The sequence below is a fragment of the Somniosus microcephalus genome, unplaced genomic scaffold, assembly GCF_052327205.1.
Source record: "Somniosus microcephalus isolate GS21.2 unplaced genomic scaffold, FLI_Smic_1.0 unresolved_chr1, whole genome shotgun sequence".
Classification (NCBI taxonomy): Eukaryota; Metazoa; Chordata; class Chondrichthyes; order Squaliformes; family Somniosidae; genus Somniosus; species Somniosus microcephalus.
In genome coordinates this window covers 116,086,901-116,102,321 of record NW_028225179.1, presented here as the reverse complement: position 1 = coordinate 116,102,321, position 15,421 = coordinate 116,086,901, and the positions used below count along the sequence as shown (strand labels likewise).

Below are 15,421 nucleotides of genomic sequence, written 5' to 3'. Positions count from 1 at the left end.
CCACGGCACTATTTCAAAGAAAAGCAGGGGAGTTCTCCCCGGTGTCCTGGCCAATATTTATCCCTCATCCAACATCACTTAAAAAAAAAACAGATGATCTGAGTCTTGGAAAATCTGCCCACAATCACGCCAGAGTTTTGAAACCCCCTCACTCTCTGTTGGGACTATTTTCCAATCGCCCGAAATGTGTTTGTCACATTAATAGCTGGCCAGCCCCTTGACAATCAAACCAATCTCACCTCAAGTTTTATTAGATTCCCTTTGTCTTCGCAGTGGCTTTCAAAGCTGTCTTCCATTTGTTTCCACAGAGCAACCAAAGTTCCTTGCAAGTTTCCCTGGAACAAAATAGAAATTGGCTGTGGTTAAGCCGGGGCCCGCGCTGAACGTTTCTTGCCTTGGTCGGTCAGTCAGGGACCGCCATAAGTGAACACCGTTGGCAGATTTTCCTCCGCCACTGATCGTCAGTCAAAGGGAATGTCCCCTGTCGAAATTCCGACGGGAACAGGGCGGATTAGAAACAAAGTAAAATAGGAGCAGGAGTAGGCTATTCAGCCTTTCGAGCCTGCCCCGCCATTCAATATGATCATGGCTGATCCTCTATCTCAATACCATATTCCTGCTCTCTCCCCATACCCCCTTGATGCCTTTTGTGTCTATAAATCTATCTATCTCCTTCATAAATATATTCAGTGATTAGCCTCCACGGCCTTCTGTGGTGGAGAATTTCACAGGTTCACCACCCTGTGAGTGAAGAAATTTCTCCTCATCTCAGTCCTAAATGTCCTTCCCAGTATCCTGAGACTGTGATCCCTCATTCTAGACCCCCCAGCTAGGGGAAACATCCTCCCCGATTCCAGTCTGTCTAGCCCCTCTCAGAATTTTATACGTTTCCATGAGATCCCCTCTCATTCTTCTAAACTCTAGTGAATACAGGCCTAGTCGACCCAATCTCTCCTCATATGGCAGTCCTGCCATCCCAGGAATCAGTCTGGTGAACCTTGGCTGCACTCTCTCTATGGCAAGTATATCCTTTCTTAGTTAAGGATTAATGCACAGGCCTACGTCCAGACGTCCCAGCCAAATATGCGGCCCTCCCACCACCAGTAGGAGGAGGTGCGGTTTCACTTAAGCATGGTATATTGTGACATGATTTGCTTTATCACTAACACACTGTGTAACCATTTTTACAGGCTTATTTCTTCATGCATTTTACTACATTTTTGTGTTTTAATGGATAAGAACATAATAGGAGCAGGAGTAGGCCATTTGGCCCTTCGAGCCTGCTCCACCATTCAATGAGATCATGGCTGATCTTCTACCACATCTCCATTTTCCTGCACTATCCCCATATCCCTTGATTCCCTTAATATTCAAAAATCTATCAATCTGTTTCTTGAATATAGACAGATTTTTGAACGATAGGGGAGTCAAGGGTTACGGGGAGTGGGCAGGGAAGTGGAGTTGAGGCCAAGATCAGGTCAGCCATGATCTTATTGAATGGTGGAGCAGGCTCGAGGGGCCAAATGGCCGACTCCTGCTCCTACATCTTATGTTCTTATGAATATAATCAGCGACTGAGCCTCCACAGCCCTCTGGGGTAGAGAATTCCAAAGATTCACCACCCTGTGAGTGAAGAAATCTCTCCTCATCTCAGTCCTAAATGGCCGACCCCTTATTCTGAGACTGTGACCCTTGGTTCTGGACTCCCCAGACAAAGGAAACATCCTCCCGGCCTCTACCCTGTCAAGCCCTGCAAGAATTTTGTATGTTTCAATGAGATCACCTCTCATTCTTCTAAACTCTAGAGAATACAGGCCTAGTCTACTCAATGACTCCTCATAGGACAATCCCCCCATCCCAGGAACCAGTCTGGTGAACCTTCGTTGCACTCCCTCTAAACCAAGTATATCCTTCCTTAGGTAAGGAGACCAAAACTGTACACAATACTCCAGGTGTGGTCTCACCAAGAACTATATAATTGCAGTAAGACGTCTTTACTCTGATACACAAATCCTCTTGTAATAAAGGCCAACATACCATTTGTTTTCCTAATTGCTTGCTATACCTGCATGTTAACTTTCAGTGATTCGTGTACAAAGACACCCAGGTCCCTCTGAACACCAACATTTCCCAATCTCTCACCATTTAAAAAATACTCTGCTTTTCTATTTTTCCTACCAAAGGGGGTGGGGGGTGGGGAGGGGCAGTGTTGGTTGGTTGTGTGGTTCCAGAACAAGGAGGCATAACCTTAAAATTAGAGCCAGGCCATTCAGGAGTGATGTTAGGAAGCACTTCTTCACACAAAGGGTAGTGGGAATCTGGTGTCCTCTCCCCCAGAAAGCTGTTGGGGCCGGGGCAGGGGTGCAATTGAAAATGTATAAACTGAAATTGATAGATTTTTGTTGGGTAAGGGTATTAAGGGTTACGTAACCAAGGCGGGTAGATGGAGTTAAGATACAGATCAGCCATGATCTAGTTGAATGGTGGAACAGGCTCGAGGGGCTGAATGCCCTCCTCTTGTTACTATGGAGGGGCTCCAAATGTTCTTGAAGCCCAAGGCCTAAGAATTCGTAATCTGCTGCTCAGTCATTTCAAGCCATTTATGCCTGGCGGAGGAGGGAGAGGGCAAGCAGTGGGAAGATTGGGGGGAGAGGGTGTGCAGTGGGAAGATTGGGGGGAGAGGGTGAGCAGTGGGAAGATTGGGGGGAGAGGGGGAGCAGTGGGAAGATTGGGGGAGAGGGTGTGCAGTGGGAAGAGTGGGGGGAGAGGTGGGGGGAGAGGGGGGGGGAGAGGGGGAGCAGTGGGAAGATTGGGGGGAGAGGGGGAGCAGTGGGAAGATTGGGGGAAGAGGGCGAGCAGTGGGAAGATTGGGGGGAGAGGGCGAGCAGTGGGAAGATTGGGGAGTTGGGGAGGAGGGAGAGGGCGAGCAGTGGGAAGATTGGGGAGTTGGGGAGGAGGGAGAGGGCGAGCAGTGGGAAGATTGGGGGGTTGGGGAGGAGGGAGAGGGGGAGCAGTGGGAAGATTGGGGGGAGAGGGGGAGCAGTGGGAAGATTGGGGGAGAGGGTGTGCAGTGGGAAGATTGGGGGGAGAGGGGGAGCAGTGGGAAGATTGGGGGGAGAGGGCGAGCAGTGGGAAGATTGGGGAGTTGGGGAGGAGGGAGAGGGGGAGCAGTGGGAAGATTGGGGGGTTGGGGAGGAGGGAGAGGGGGAGCAGTGGGAAGATTGGGGGGAGAGGGGGAGCAGTGGGAAGATTGGGGGGAGAGGGGGAGCAGTGGGAAGATTGGGGGGAGAGGGGGAGCAGTGGGAAGATTGGGGGGAGAGGGGGAGCAGTGGGAAGATTGGGGGGGAGAGGGGGAGCAGTGGGAAGATTGGGGGGGGAGAGGGGGAGCAGTGGGAAGATTGGGGGGAGAGGGGGAGCAGTGGGAAGATTGGGGGGAGAGGGGGAGCAGTGGGAAGATTGGGGGGAGAGGGGGAGCAGTGGGAAGATTGGGGGGAGAGGGGGAGCAGTGGGAAGATTGGGGGGAGAGGGGGAGCAGTGGGAAGATTGGGGGGGGGGAGAGGGGGAGCAGTGGGAAGATTGGGGGGGGGGAGAGGGGGAGCAGTGGGAAGATTGGGGGGAGAGGGCGAGCAGTGGGAAGATTGGGGGGAGAGGGGGAGCAGTGGGAGGATTGGGGAGGAGGGAGAGGGCGAGCAGTGGGAGGATTGGGGAGGAGGGAGAGGGCGAGCAGTGGGAGGATTGGGGAGGAGGGAGAGGGTGAGCAGTAGAGAAGATTGGGGGAGAGGGTGAGCAGTGGGAAGATTGGGGAATTGGGGGAGGGTGAGCAGGGATTGGGGATTATTCCAAGGTTTATTAAATTCAATTTAAGAACTTGCCATGGATTTGAACTCACCACTCCAGAGACTTGAGCCCACAATCTAGGCTGACACCCCAGTGCAGTACCGAGGGAACGCTGCACTGTCGGAGGTGCCATCTTTCAGATGAGAAGTTAAACTGAGGGTCCCCTTCTACCCTCTCTGGCGGACGTAAAAGATGCCACTGCACTATTTCAAAGAAGAGCAGGGGAGTTCTCCCCGTGGTCCTGGAGCCGATATTTATTCCTCAACCAACATCGCTAAAACAGATTCTCTGGTCATTATCACATTGTTGTTTGTGGGAGCTTGCTGTGCGCAAATTGGCGCTTCCCACATTATAAAGGTGATTACACGTGGGAAAAAGTACTTCATTGGCTGTAAAGTGCTTTGGGACATCCTGATATTTTTAAATATGAATGTCTGTGTCTTTCTACCACTGGGTTACAGAGAAATCTTGTACCTTGTGAAGACCAGTGATTTTTCCTGTGGCAGCGTCTGTATAATCCCTGTGGTGGTGAGACACGGGGCAAATCGATCCTCCTTGGCAAAACAATCCCGGGCTTCGGTCCTGTTGCTGGCCACGGGACAGCGCCGGTCCCTCGCTCGGATTCAGCCCGAGTTTCCGAGCGCTCTCCGCTTGGTCGGCCAGGAGCCGGTTGCGCCGCACATTCCGCTGGGCGAACTCGGCTCTGCACACAGGGCAGGAGACCAGCGGTCCTTCCACCCTCTCCCAACAGCTTGAGATGCAGCCTCGGCAAAAGTTGTGGCCGCAGTCGATGGTCACCGGGTCCCTGTAGACGTCCAGGCAGATCGAGCAGATGGTGTCCAGTCCCTGGCCAGAGGCCATTCCACCATCTGACCTCTCACTGCCAACACAGAACAGGCAGCCTCTCCCTCGGCTTTATAGTGCCGCGAGGATCTTGAAAGAGGCCGTGCCTACAAGGCAAATTATTTCACAGCCATCCCCCACCCCCCAGGAAGTCAGGCTGCTAGATGCATCCCTCGAATGAAAAAGACTTGCATTTATACAGCACCTTTTTCGACCTCCCAAAGCCCTTTACAGCCAATTTAGTACTTTTTGAAGTGCAGTCACAATTGTAATGTAGGAAACAGGCAGCCAATTTGCGCACAGCAAACTCCCACAAACAGCAATGTGATAAAAGCAGGGCAGTCCTGCTACAACTGTACAGGGTGTTGGTGAGACCACACCTGGAGTACTGCGTACAGTTTTGGTCTCCTTTTTTAAGGAAGGATATACTTGCATTGGAGGCAGTTCAGAGACGATTCACGAGGTTGATTCCAGAGATGAGGGGGTTGACTTATGAGGAAAGGTTGAGCAGGCTGGGCCTATACTCATTGGAATTTAGAAGAATGAGAGGTGATCTTATTGAAACATATAAGATTCTGAGGGGGCTCGACAAGGTAGATGCAGAGAGGATGTTTCCCCTCGTGGGGAAATCTAGAACTCGGGGGCACAGTCTCAGAATAAAGGGTCGCCCATTTAGAACTGAGATGAGGAGGAATTTCTTCTCTCAGAGGGTCGTGAATCTGTGGAATTCTCTGCCCCAGAGGAGGCTGGGTCATTAAATACATTTAAGGTGGAGATTGACAGATTTTTGCAAGATAAGGGAGTGAAGGATTATGGGGAGCGGGCAGGGAAGTGGCTTTGAGCCCAAGATCAACCATGATCTTATTGAATGGCGGAGCAGGCTCGAGGGGCCAAGTGGCCTATTCCTGCTCCTATTTCTTATGTTCCTATGACAATGACCGGATAATCTGTTGGTTGAGTTATAGAAATTGGCCCCAGGGGAGGACTCCCCTGTTCTTCTTCGGAACAGCGCCGCGGGAGATTTTACGTCCACCCGAGAGAGCAGACGGGGCCTCGGGTTAACATCTCATCCGAAAGACGGCACCTCCGGCAGTTTCCAGATGCTCTCGACCTCGTCGGGTAGGAGCCGGTTGCGCCGGGAATTGCGCTGGGTGAACTTGGCTCTGCACACCGGGCTTCCTACGTTACAGCAGCAACTACGCTTCAGAAAGTACTTCGTTGGCTGTAAAGTGCTTTGGAACGTCCTGAGGTGGTGAAAGGCGCTATAGAAATGCAAGTTCGTTCTTCCTTTACACAAGCAGGGGGAGCAGCTAAACCCTCCGACGGAAAAGTAGGAGGGTAGGAACAGGAGGAGGAGGCCATTCAGCCCCTCGAGCCTGCTCCGCCATTCAATGAGATCATGGCTGATCTGTATCCTGACTTCATCCACACACCTTGGCTCCATATCCTTTTATACGCTTGTCCAGCAAAAATCTTTCGGTCTCAGATTTTAAATTATTAATCAAGCTAGTAGCATCTACTGCTTTTTGTGGAAGAGAGTTCCACACTTCTACCAGCCTTGGCGTAAAGAATTGCTTCCCGACTTCTCTCCTGAACGGCCCACCTCTGATTTTAAGGTGATGTCCCCTTGTCCTAGACTTCCCCAGCAATGGAAAATGTTTCTCCCCATCTACCCTATCAATTCCTTTCAAAATCCTAAAAACCGCAATCAAATCACCCCTTAACCTTCTTTCCTCGTCAATGGAACTGAATCTCAGGCGCTGCGTATAACGGGCTGCCGATCCGAGGTGAATTTCCAGGCCATGGGTTTCGCTGCAGCACAGGCTGGGCTGGGAGACACAAAGCAGAGCAAGTTTACACAGGCACTACCCATTATAAATCGGGGTCATAGGTATTTATAAATGGGCAATTTGATGAAGTGTGGGAAAAATTCAAAAGCAGGAATTAATGTTCCTTATCCCTGTGAGGGGAGTAGTTTCACTGTCGCCCCATTACAGACACTGGGGGGGAGGGGGCGGTCTGATAATAATTAAATTTCCCTTATATCAGTGAGGGGAGCTGTGTCAGTGACTCCCTATTACTGTCAATGTTGAAGTAAGGATATAGAGTTTCTCGTTGAACGTGTCAGTGAAAGTGTACAGGTGAGACATGTTGTCAACATTGTAAAATGAACACCTGTCTCCCCCTCATAGTCCAGGTAAACCCCCACCTTCATGGGCGACCTATGTGCAGTGATAGGGCAAGGAAAATTTAAAATTGGTTAACAGGCAGGAAACAGAGAGTAGGAATAAATGGGTCTTTTTTGGGGTGGCAGGCGGTGACTAGTGGGGTACCGCAGGGATCAGTGCTTGGGCCCCAGCTATTCACAATATATATCAATGATTTGAATGAGGGAACCAAATGTAATATTTCCAAGTTTGCTGATGACACGAAACTAGGTGGGACTGTGAGTTGTGAAGAGGATGCAAAGAGGCTTCAAGGCGATTTAGACAAGTTGAGTGAGTGGGCAAATACATAGCAGATGCGGTATAACGTGGATAAATGTGAAGTTATCCACTTCGGTAGGAAAAACAGAAAGGCAGAGTATTATTTAAATGGTGATAGATTGGGAAATGTTGATGTACAGAGGGACCTGGGTGTCCTTGTACACCAGTCACTGAAAGCAAACAGGCAGGTGCAGCAAGCAGTTAGGAAGGCAAATGGTATGTTGGCCTTCATTGCAAGAGGATTTGAGTACAGAAGCAAGGATGTCTTACTACAGTTATACAGGGCCTTGGTGAGACCACACCTGGAGCACTGTGTGCAGTTTTGGTCTCCTTACCTAAGAAAGGATATATTTGCCATAGAGGGAGTGCAGCGAAGGTTCACCAGACTGGTTCCTGAGATGGCAGGACTGTCGTATGAGGAGAGATTGGGTCGACTAGGCCTGTATTCACTAGAGTTTAGAAGGATGAGAGGGGATCTCATTGAAACGTATAAAATTCTGACAGGGCTAGACAGGCTGGATGCAGGGAGGATGTTTCCCCTGGCTGGGGGGTCTAGACCGAGGGGTCACAGTCTCAGGATATGGGGTAGGACATTTAGGACTGAGATGAGGAGAAATTTCTTCACTCAGAGGGTGGTGAACCTGTGGAATTCTCTACCAGAGAAGGCTGTGGAGGCCAAGTCACTGAATATATTGAAGAAGTAGATAGATAGATTCCTAGACACAAAAGGCATCAAGGGGTATGGGGAGAGAGCAGGAATATGGTATTGAGATAGAGGATCAGCCATGATCATATTGAGCAGGCTCGAAGGGCCAAATGACCGACTCCTGCTCCTATTTTTGTATGTTTCTAAGGAGATGAGGTCAAACCATTGCACACATTGGACCCGCTGCAGTGAACCAGCGCAATCGCCCAGATTCTGACCTCCAGCTCCAGTTGGATAATGTCCTGCCGGTCCACAGGGGCCTTGGCCACCCCCATGGCCCAGTTGACACTCTGCATCACGCCCACCTCCCATTAGTGTCTGCCTGACGTGAACCCCCTCGGACACTAGCTTATCAAACCGGTTGCCGAATCGCACTGGGTTCTCAAAACGTTTTGCCACTGCCCCCCACCAACCCCCCCCCCCCCCCCCCCCCCCCCGAGTCTCATCGGTGTTCCTTTACTGGTCACCCACAAGTAGAGGCGGGCTGTTTCCTGATCGAAGGCGAGGGAAGCTGGAACTAAAGCAGAGGAGATCTTAAAACCGCTGCCCGATCAACGGTGCAAGACATTTATTCACCGGGGATCTTGCTTGTGCCTCAGTGGGTTAGCACTCTCACCTCTGAGGTTCAAGTCCCTGCTCCAGAGACTTGAGCCCATAATCTAGGTCGACACTCCCAGTGCAGTGTTCTTGCTCAGGCCAACATCCCCAGCATCGAAGCTTTCACCACGCTCGATCAGCTCCGATGGACGGGCCACACCGTCCGCATGCCCAATACGAGACTCCCAAAACAAGCGCTCTACTCGGAGCTCCGACACGGCAAGAGAGCCCCAGATGGGCAGAGGAAATGCTTCAAGGACACCCTCAAAGCCTTCTTGAAAAAGTGCAACATCCCCACCGACACCTGGGAATCCCTGGCCCAAGACCGTACAAAGTGGAGGAGAAGCATCCAGGAAGGCGCCGAACACCTCGAGTCTCTTCGCCGGGAGCAAGCGGAAGCCAAGCGCAAGCAGCAGAAGGAGCGCACGTCAACCCAAGCACCCCACCCACCCGCCCCTTCAACCACCGTCTGCCCCACCTGTGACAGAGACTGTAGGTCCCGCACTGGACTCATCAGTCACCTGAGAACTCATTTTTAATGTGGAAGCAAGTCCTCCTCGGTTCTGAGGGACTGCCTAAGAAGAAGAAGAAGTACTGAGGGAGCGCTGCACTGTCGGAGGTGCCATCTTTCGGATGAGATGTTAAGCTTGAATCTGCCCTCTCAGGTGGACATAAAAGATCCCACAGCACTATTTCGAAGATGAGCAGGGGAATTCTCGCCGGTGTCTTGGCCAATATTTATCCCTCAACCCACATCACTAATGAACAGATTATCTGGTCATTAATCTCATTGCTATTTTTGGGTCCTTGCTGTGTGCAAGTTGGCTGCCGCGTTTCTGACATTAATATTTGCATTTCCTGCACTCGGCTGCCCATACTTTAACACATAGCGAGTCCCGTTCACCCATCACCCCTGTGCTTGCTGACCTACGCTGGCTCCTGCTCCGGCAACGACTCGATTTTAAAATTCTCATCCTTGTCTTCAAATCACTCCATGGACTCACCCTCTCCCTATCTCTGTAACCTCCTACAAACCTCCAGGAACTCTTGTGTTCCTACAAATCTGGCCTCCTGTGCATCCGCCATTTCCTTCGCCCCACCATTGGCGGCTGTGCCTTCAGTTGCCTGGGCCCTAAGCTCTGGAATTTCCCCCCGAAACCTCTTGCTTCTCCAAACTCTCTCTCTCCTCCTTTAAGACGCTCCTTAAAATCTACCTCTTCGACCAAGCTTTTGGTCATCTGTCCGAATGTCCGCTTCGCGTAACACTTCCGTTCAGTCCGTAAGGGCGACCCCGAGCTCCCGGTGGCCTGTCACTTTAATTCTTCGCACCATTCCCACTCAGACCTCACCGTCCTCAGCCTCTTGCATTGTTCCACTGAAGTTCAGTGGAAGCTCGAGGAACAGCACCTCATCTTTCGATTAGGCACTTTACAGCCTTCTGGACTCAACATAGAGTCCAACAATTTCAGACCATAACCTCGGCCCCTATCATATATATATATTTTATCCACACTTTTTGGTTGTGTCTTTTTTTCTTCTCTCCCACATGGCATAAGAACATAAGAACATAAGAAATAGGAGCAGGAGTAGGCCAATCGGCCCCTTGAGCTTGCTCCGCCATTCAATAAGATCATGGCTGATCTGATCCTAACCGCCAATCCACTATCACAGAACCATCTCCTGAAACTAACAGAGTTATGATATGCCTATCAATTAGTCCAATAAAAGGCGACGAGTTAAGAACGTAACTGAAGGTTTTTATTGGCTAAATAACAGAGCCCACCCTCGTGGGTGATCCGATCCAACAGGGAGGAATACTAGCCAGTCAGCTACCTTTATACCTGGGCAGGTAATGGGCGGAGTCGGAGGTGGTCAGCCCAGGTATAACAGTGCGACAAGAGGCGACCTCGTGTAGTGATGTGACAGTGAGAACAGTGAGAACAATATACAGTGATAACTATAACAGTGGTTTACCACATTCACCCCTTGTTTAGATTAGAGTCCGGCGGGGTGAAGTGTATTACCAGCTCTGGTATGTCAGTCTGTCCGGAGGCTTCGTTAGCCTCTCCGATCGTCGCAGCGGCGGTGTTACATTATCCGGTGTTAAAGCTGGTGTCTGCGTAGTCGGCAAAGGCTCGTGGGGTTCCGGCATGCCGTCTACCTCGGCTGGACTCGGGGGGTTGGGAGGGGGGGGTGAGGGTGCGAGGTCTCGTAAGGAGACAGTGTCCTCCCGTCCGTCTGGGTAAGCCACATAGGCGTACTGGGGGTTGGCGTGCAGGAGGTTCACCTTCTCGACCAGGGGGTCCGTTTTATGGGCCCTCACGTGCTTTCGCAGCAAGACGGGTCCCGGAGAGGTCAGCCAGGTTGGTAGGGTGGTTCCCGTAGTCGACTTCCTGGGGAAGACAAACATTCGGGCATGGGGGGTGGTGTTAATGGCAGTGCAAAGTAGTGACCGGATGGAGTGCAGCGCAATCGGGAGGACCTCTTGCCAGCGGGAGGTTGGGAGGCCCTTAGACTTTAAGGCTAAGAGGGTGGCCTTCCATACCGTCGCGTTCTCTCTTTCCACCTGGCCGTTCCCTCGGGGGTTGTAGCTGGTGGTCCTGCTTGCTGCAATACCCCTCTCCAATAGGAACTGACGGAGTTCCTCGCTCATGAAGGAGGCGCCCCGGTCACTATGTATATAGTTCGGGAACCCGAACAAGGCGAAGAGTTTGTTCAGGCATTTAATGACCGTGTTACTGGTCATGTCTGGGCAGGGGAAGGCAAAGGGGAAACGGGAGTACTCATCAACGATGTTGAGGAAGTACACATTACGGTCGGATGACGGTAGGGGCCCCTTGAAGTCGATGCTCAGACGCTCGAAGGGGCGGGTGGCCTTGATCAGGCTTGCTCTGTCCGGCTTATAGAAGTGCGGTTTGCACTCAGCACAGATCTGGCAGTTCCTGGTCATGGTCCTGACCTCCTCGATGGAGTATGGCAGGTTGCGGGCCTTAATGAAATGGTAGAGTCTGGTGACTCCGGGGTGGCAGAGGTCATTGTGGAGGGTCTGAAGTCTATCACTTTGCGCGCTGGCGCATGTAATGCGTGAAAGAGCATCAGGGGGGTCGTTCAGTTTACCGGGCCGGTACAAGATCTCATAATCATAGGTGGAAAGCTCGATTCTCCACCTCAAGATTTTGTCGTTCTTGATCTTGCCCCTCAGCTTGTTATTAAACATGAAGGCAACCGAGCGTTGGTCGGTGAGGAGGGTAAATCGTTTGCCTGCCAAGTAGTGCCTCCAGCGCCGTACTGCCTCCACAATTGCCTGGGCTTCCTTCTCGACCGACGAGTGTCGGGTCTCGGGGCCCTGTAGGGTCCTTGAGAAGAAGGCTACCGGCCTACCCTCCTGGTTAAGGGTAGCGGCTAGGGCGAAGTCGGATGCATCGCTCTCCACTTGGAAGGGGATTGACTCATCTACTGCGTGCATTGTGGCCTTGGCTATGTCTCCCTTAATGAGGGAGAAGGCCGCGCACGCCTCTTCCGTGAGGGGGAAGGATGTGGTTTTCAGGAGGGGTCTGGCTTTGTCCGCATAATTGGGTACCCATTGGGCATAGTAGGCGAAAAGCCCCAGGGTTCTCCTAAGTGCTTTTGGACAGTGGGGGAGGGGTAGCTCCATGAGGGGGCACATTCTTTCGGGGTCGGGGCCGATGACTCCGTTCTCTACTACACAGCCAAGGATGGCAAGGCGCGCTGTGTTAAACACGCATTTCTCCTTATTGTAGGTGAGGTTCAGCCGTTGGGCCGTACGGAGGAATTTCTCCAGATTCACGTCATGGTCCTGCCGGTTGCGGCCGCAGATGGTGACGTTATCGAGATAGGGGAAAGTGGCCTGTAGTCCGTTCTGGTCAACCATCCGGTCCATCTCCCGTTGGAAAACCGAGACCCCGTTGGTGACACCAAAGGGGACCCTAAGGAATTGGTAGAGGCGGCCATTCGCCTCGAAGGCGGTGTACTGGCTGTCCTCCGGGCTGATGGGGAGTTGGTGGTAGGCCGACTTGAGGTCGATGGTCGAGAATACGCGGTATTGTGCAATCTCATTGACCATGTCCGATATGCGGGGGAGGGGGTATGCGTCCAGCTGGGTGTATCTGTTTATGGTCTGGCTGTAGTCGATAACCAGGCGATTTTTGTCGCCGGTCTTGACTACCACCACCTGGGCACGCCAGGGGCTGCTGCTCCCCTCAATAATGCCCTCTTTCAGGAGTCGCTGCACCTCAGAGCTAATGAAGGCTCTGTCCCCAGCGCTGTACCGCCTGCTCTTAGTAGCGACAGGTTTGCAGTCGGGGGTGAGGTTAGCGAACAGGGAAGGTGGCGGTACCTTGAGGGTGGATAGGCTGCAGGTGTTACGCGGTGGGCGGTTTAACTTTCGCTGGTTGTCGACTGTGAGTGGGGGGAGGGGTCCACCGTATGCTAGGGTTACACTTTGGAGGTGGGATTGGAAGTCCAGCCCTAGTATGACGGCAGCGCACAGCTGGGGGAGTACGAGGAGTTTAAAATTTTTATACTCTGTCCCTTTAACCGACAATGTCACGACACAGTAGCCGCTGATGTCTGTGGCGTGCGACCTCGATGCCATCGAGATGCGGCTGCGCGTTGGCAGGACGGGGAGGGAGTAGTGGCTCACCGTGTCTGGGTGGATGAAGCTCTCCGTGCTTCCGCTGTCGAACAGGCAGGTCGTGGCGTGGCCGTTGACTTTGATGTCCATCATTGAGCTGGCCAGGTGGTGCGGGCGGGCTTGATCCAGGGTCACGGAAGCTAGGGTGTAGATGAGCGCGTCGTTGTCATGACAAGATGGCGGCGAAGATGGCGGCCCCCATAGTTCACATGAGGCTCTGTTTAAATCGTTTGCCCCGCACAAAGATGGCCGCCCCTGCTGTTCCCATGAGGCTCTGCAGGCTTCGGCTGCCCCGCACAAAGATGGCCGCCCCTGGTTTTCCCATGAGGCTCTGCAGGCTTCGGCTGCCCCGCACAAAGATGGCCGCCCCTGGTTTTCCCATGAGGCTCTGCAGGCTTCGGCTGCCCCGCACAAAGATGGCCGCCCCCAGGGTTCGCATGAGGCACTGCTGGCTTCTGAGGATTTGCTTCTGCAGGCCTTGGAGAAGTGGCCTTTCTTGAGGCAGGTTTTGCAGGTCGAGTTTTTGGCTGGGCAGCGCGACCTCGGATGCTTCTCCTGGCCGCAAAAGAAGCAGCCAGCGGCCCGATCGGGGTTGCCTGATGTCGGGGCCGGTACCGGGGCTAGCGGGCCCGGTCGGATCCGTGATGCAGACGCTGAGGTAGGTCCCGGGGGCAGCGCTGTGAAGGGTGGTGGGGTGGGGGTCGGGCCCGAGTCCCAGGGTCGCGAATAGTACCTGGCAAACGCTTCCTGGTCTTGCTGGGTGGCCTCTAGGGTGAGGGCGAGGGCTTCGGCCTTGTCCAGGTCTATGTCCTTAGCTTCAAGCAGTCTTTGCCGTGTGTAGTCGGAACGTAGGCCTCTCACCAAGGCGTCGCGGACATTGTCTTCCATGTTCGCAGTAGCCGTCACCGCTTTAAAGTCACAGTTCCTGCCGAGTTGTCTCAGCGCTCGTGAAAATTCAGCTATCGATTCTCCTGGCTGTTGCTGGCGAGATCTTAAGAGATGCCTAGTGTACATGTAGTTTACCGGGCTCCGGTACTGCTGTTTCAGTAGGTTGATGGCGTCGTCGTACGTAGTCATGTCCTGGATGAGTGTATATACTCTCGGGCTCGCTTGGGCTTTCAGGACTCTTAGTTTGGATCTCTGAGGGACGACGGCTTCCTCCAGGTATGATTCGAAGCAGTCCAGCCAGTGTTTGAAGTCGTTGGCTGAGTTTGGTGCCTGTGGGTTTAGATCCAGGTATGGTGGTTTCAAGGCTTGCAGCCTTGACCATGGCCATGACCGATCCGAACCTAGACTCATGTCCAAATTCCTGCCTGCTCCCCGTAACCCTTAATTCCCTTTACTTCTAGGAAACTGTCTATTTCTGTTTTAAATTTATGTAATGATGTAGCTTCTACAGCTTTTTGGGGCAGCATATTCCATGGACCTACCACCCTCTGAGTGAAGAAGTTTCTCCTCATCTCAGTTTTGAAAGAGCAGCCCCTTATTCTAAGACAATGCCCCCTAGTTCTAGTTTCACCCATCATCGGGAACATCTTCCCCGCATCCACCCGATCCAACCCCTTCACAATCTTATATGTTTCAATAAGATCGCCTCTCATTCTTCTGAACTCCAATGAGTAGAGTCCCAATCTACTCAACCTCTCCTCATATGTCCATCCCCTCATCCCCGGGATTAACCGAGTGAACCTTCTTTGTACTGACTCGAGAGCAAGTATGTCCTTTCTTAAGTATGGACACCAAAACTGTACGCAGTATTCCAGGTGCGGTCTCACCAATACCTTGTACAACTGAAGCAATACCTCCCTATTTTTATATTCTATCCCCCTAGCAATGAAAGCCAACATTCCATTGGCCTTCTTAATCACTTGCTGCACCTGCATACTAACCTTTTGAGTTTCGTGCACCAGGACCCCCAGATCCCTTTGTATTTCAGTACTTTCCAGTTTCTTGCCATTAAGATAATAACTTGCTCTACGATTTTTCCTGCCAAAGTGCATAACCTCACACTTTCCAGTATTGTATTCCATCTGCCAAATCTCTGCCCACTTACTTAGCCTGTCGATGTCTTTCACTCTGTCTTTCACTCTGCCAGCGCAATTTACACTTCATCCAGAGCCATCCTTTGTTTTCTTAACCTATCCCATTACCATCTCCTTTTGCCTTCAATATCTCTTAATGTCTCTTAACCTCTTCTGCCTTCTACCCTATCACAGACATTCCCTTTTGTTCTTTCATCCCCTCCCCCATTTCCCAGCCCCTGCACTTGCTTAAAAATCTGTTCCATTTCCTGCTTTT

The 15,421-nt window shown here is 52.0% G+C and overlaps 1 protein-coding gene across 1 annotated transcript in view; it reads right to left on the bottom strand.

The window, feature by feature from the left end:
- The window catches only part of LOC147095733 (zinc-binding protein A33-like), a 34,556-nt gene extending 29,737 nt beyond the window's left edge, over positions 1–4,819 (bottom strand). The window contains exons 1-2 of the mRNA XM_085974781.1: positions 4,312–4,819; positions 240–335 (exon numbers count right to left, since the gene is read on the bottom strand). Of these exons, the coding sequence (XP_085830907.1) occupies positions 240–335; positions 4,312–4,698 (483 nt within the window). The 5' untranslated portion in view covers positions 4,699–4,819. The remainder of the gene's footprint in view (positions 1–239; positions 336–4,311) is intronic.
- Between the last annotated feature and the right edge of the window lie 10,602 nt (positions 4,820–15,421).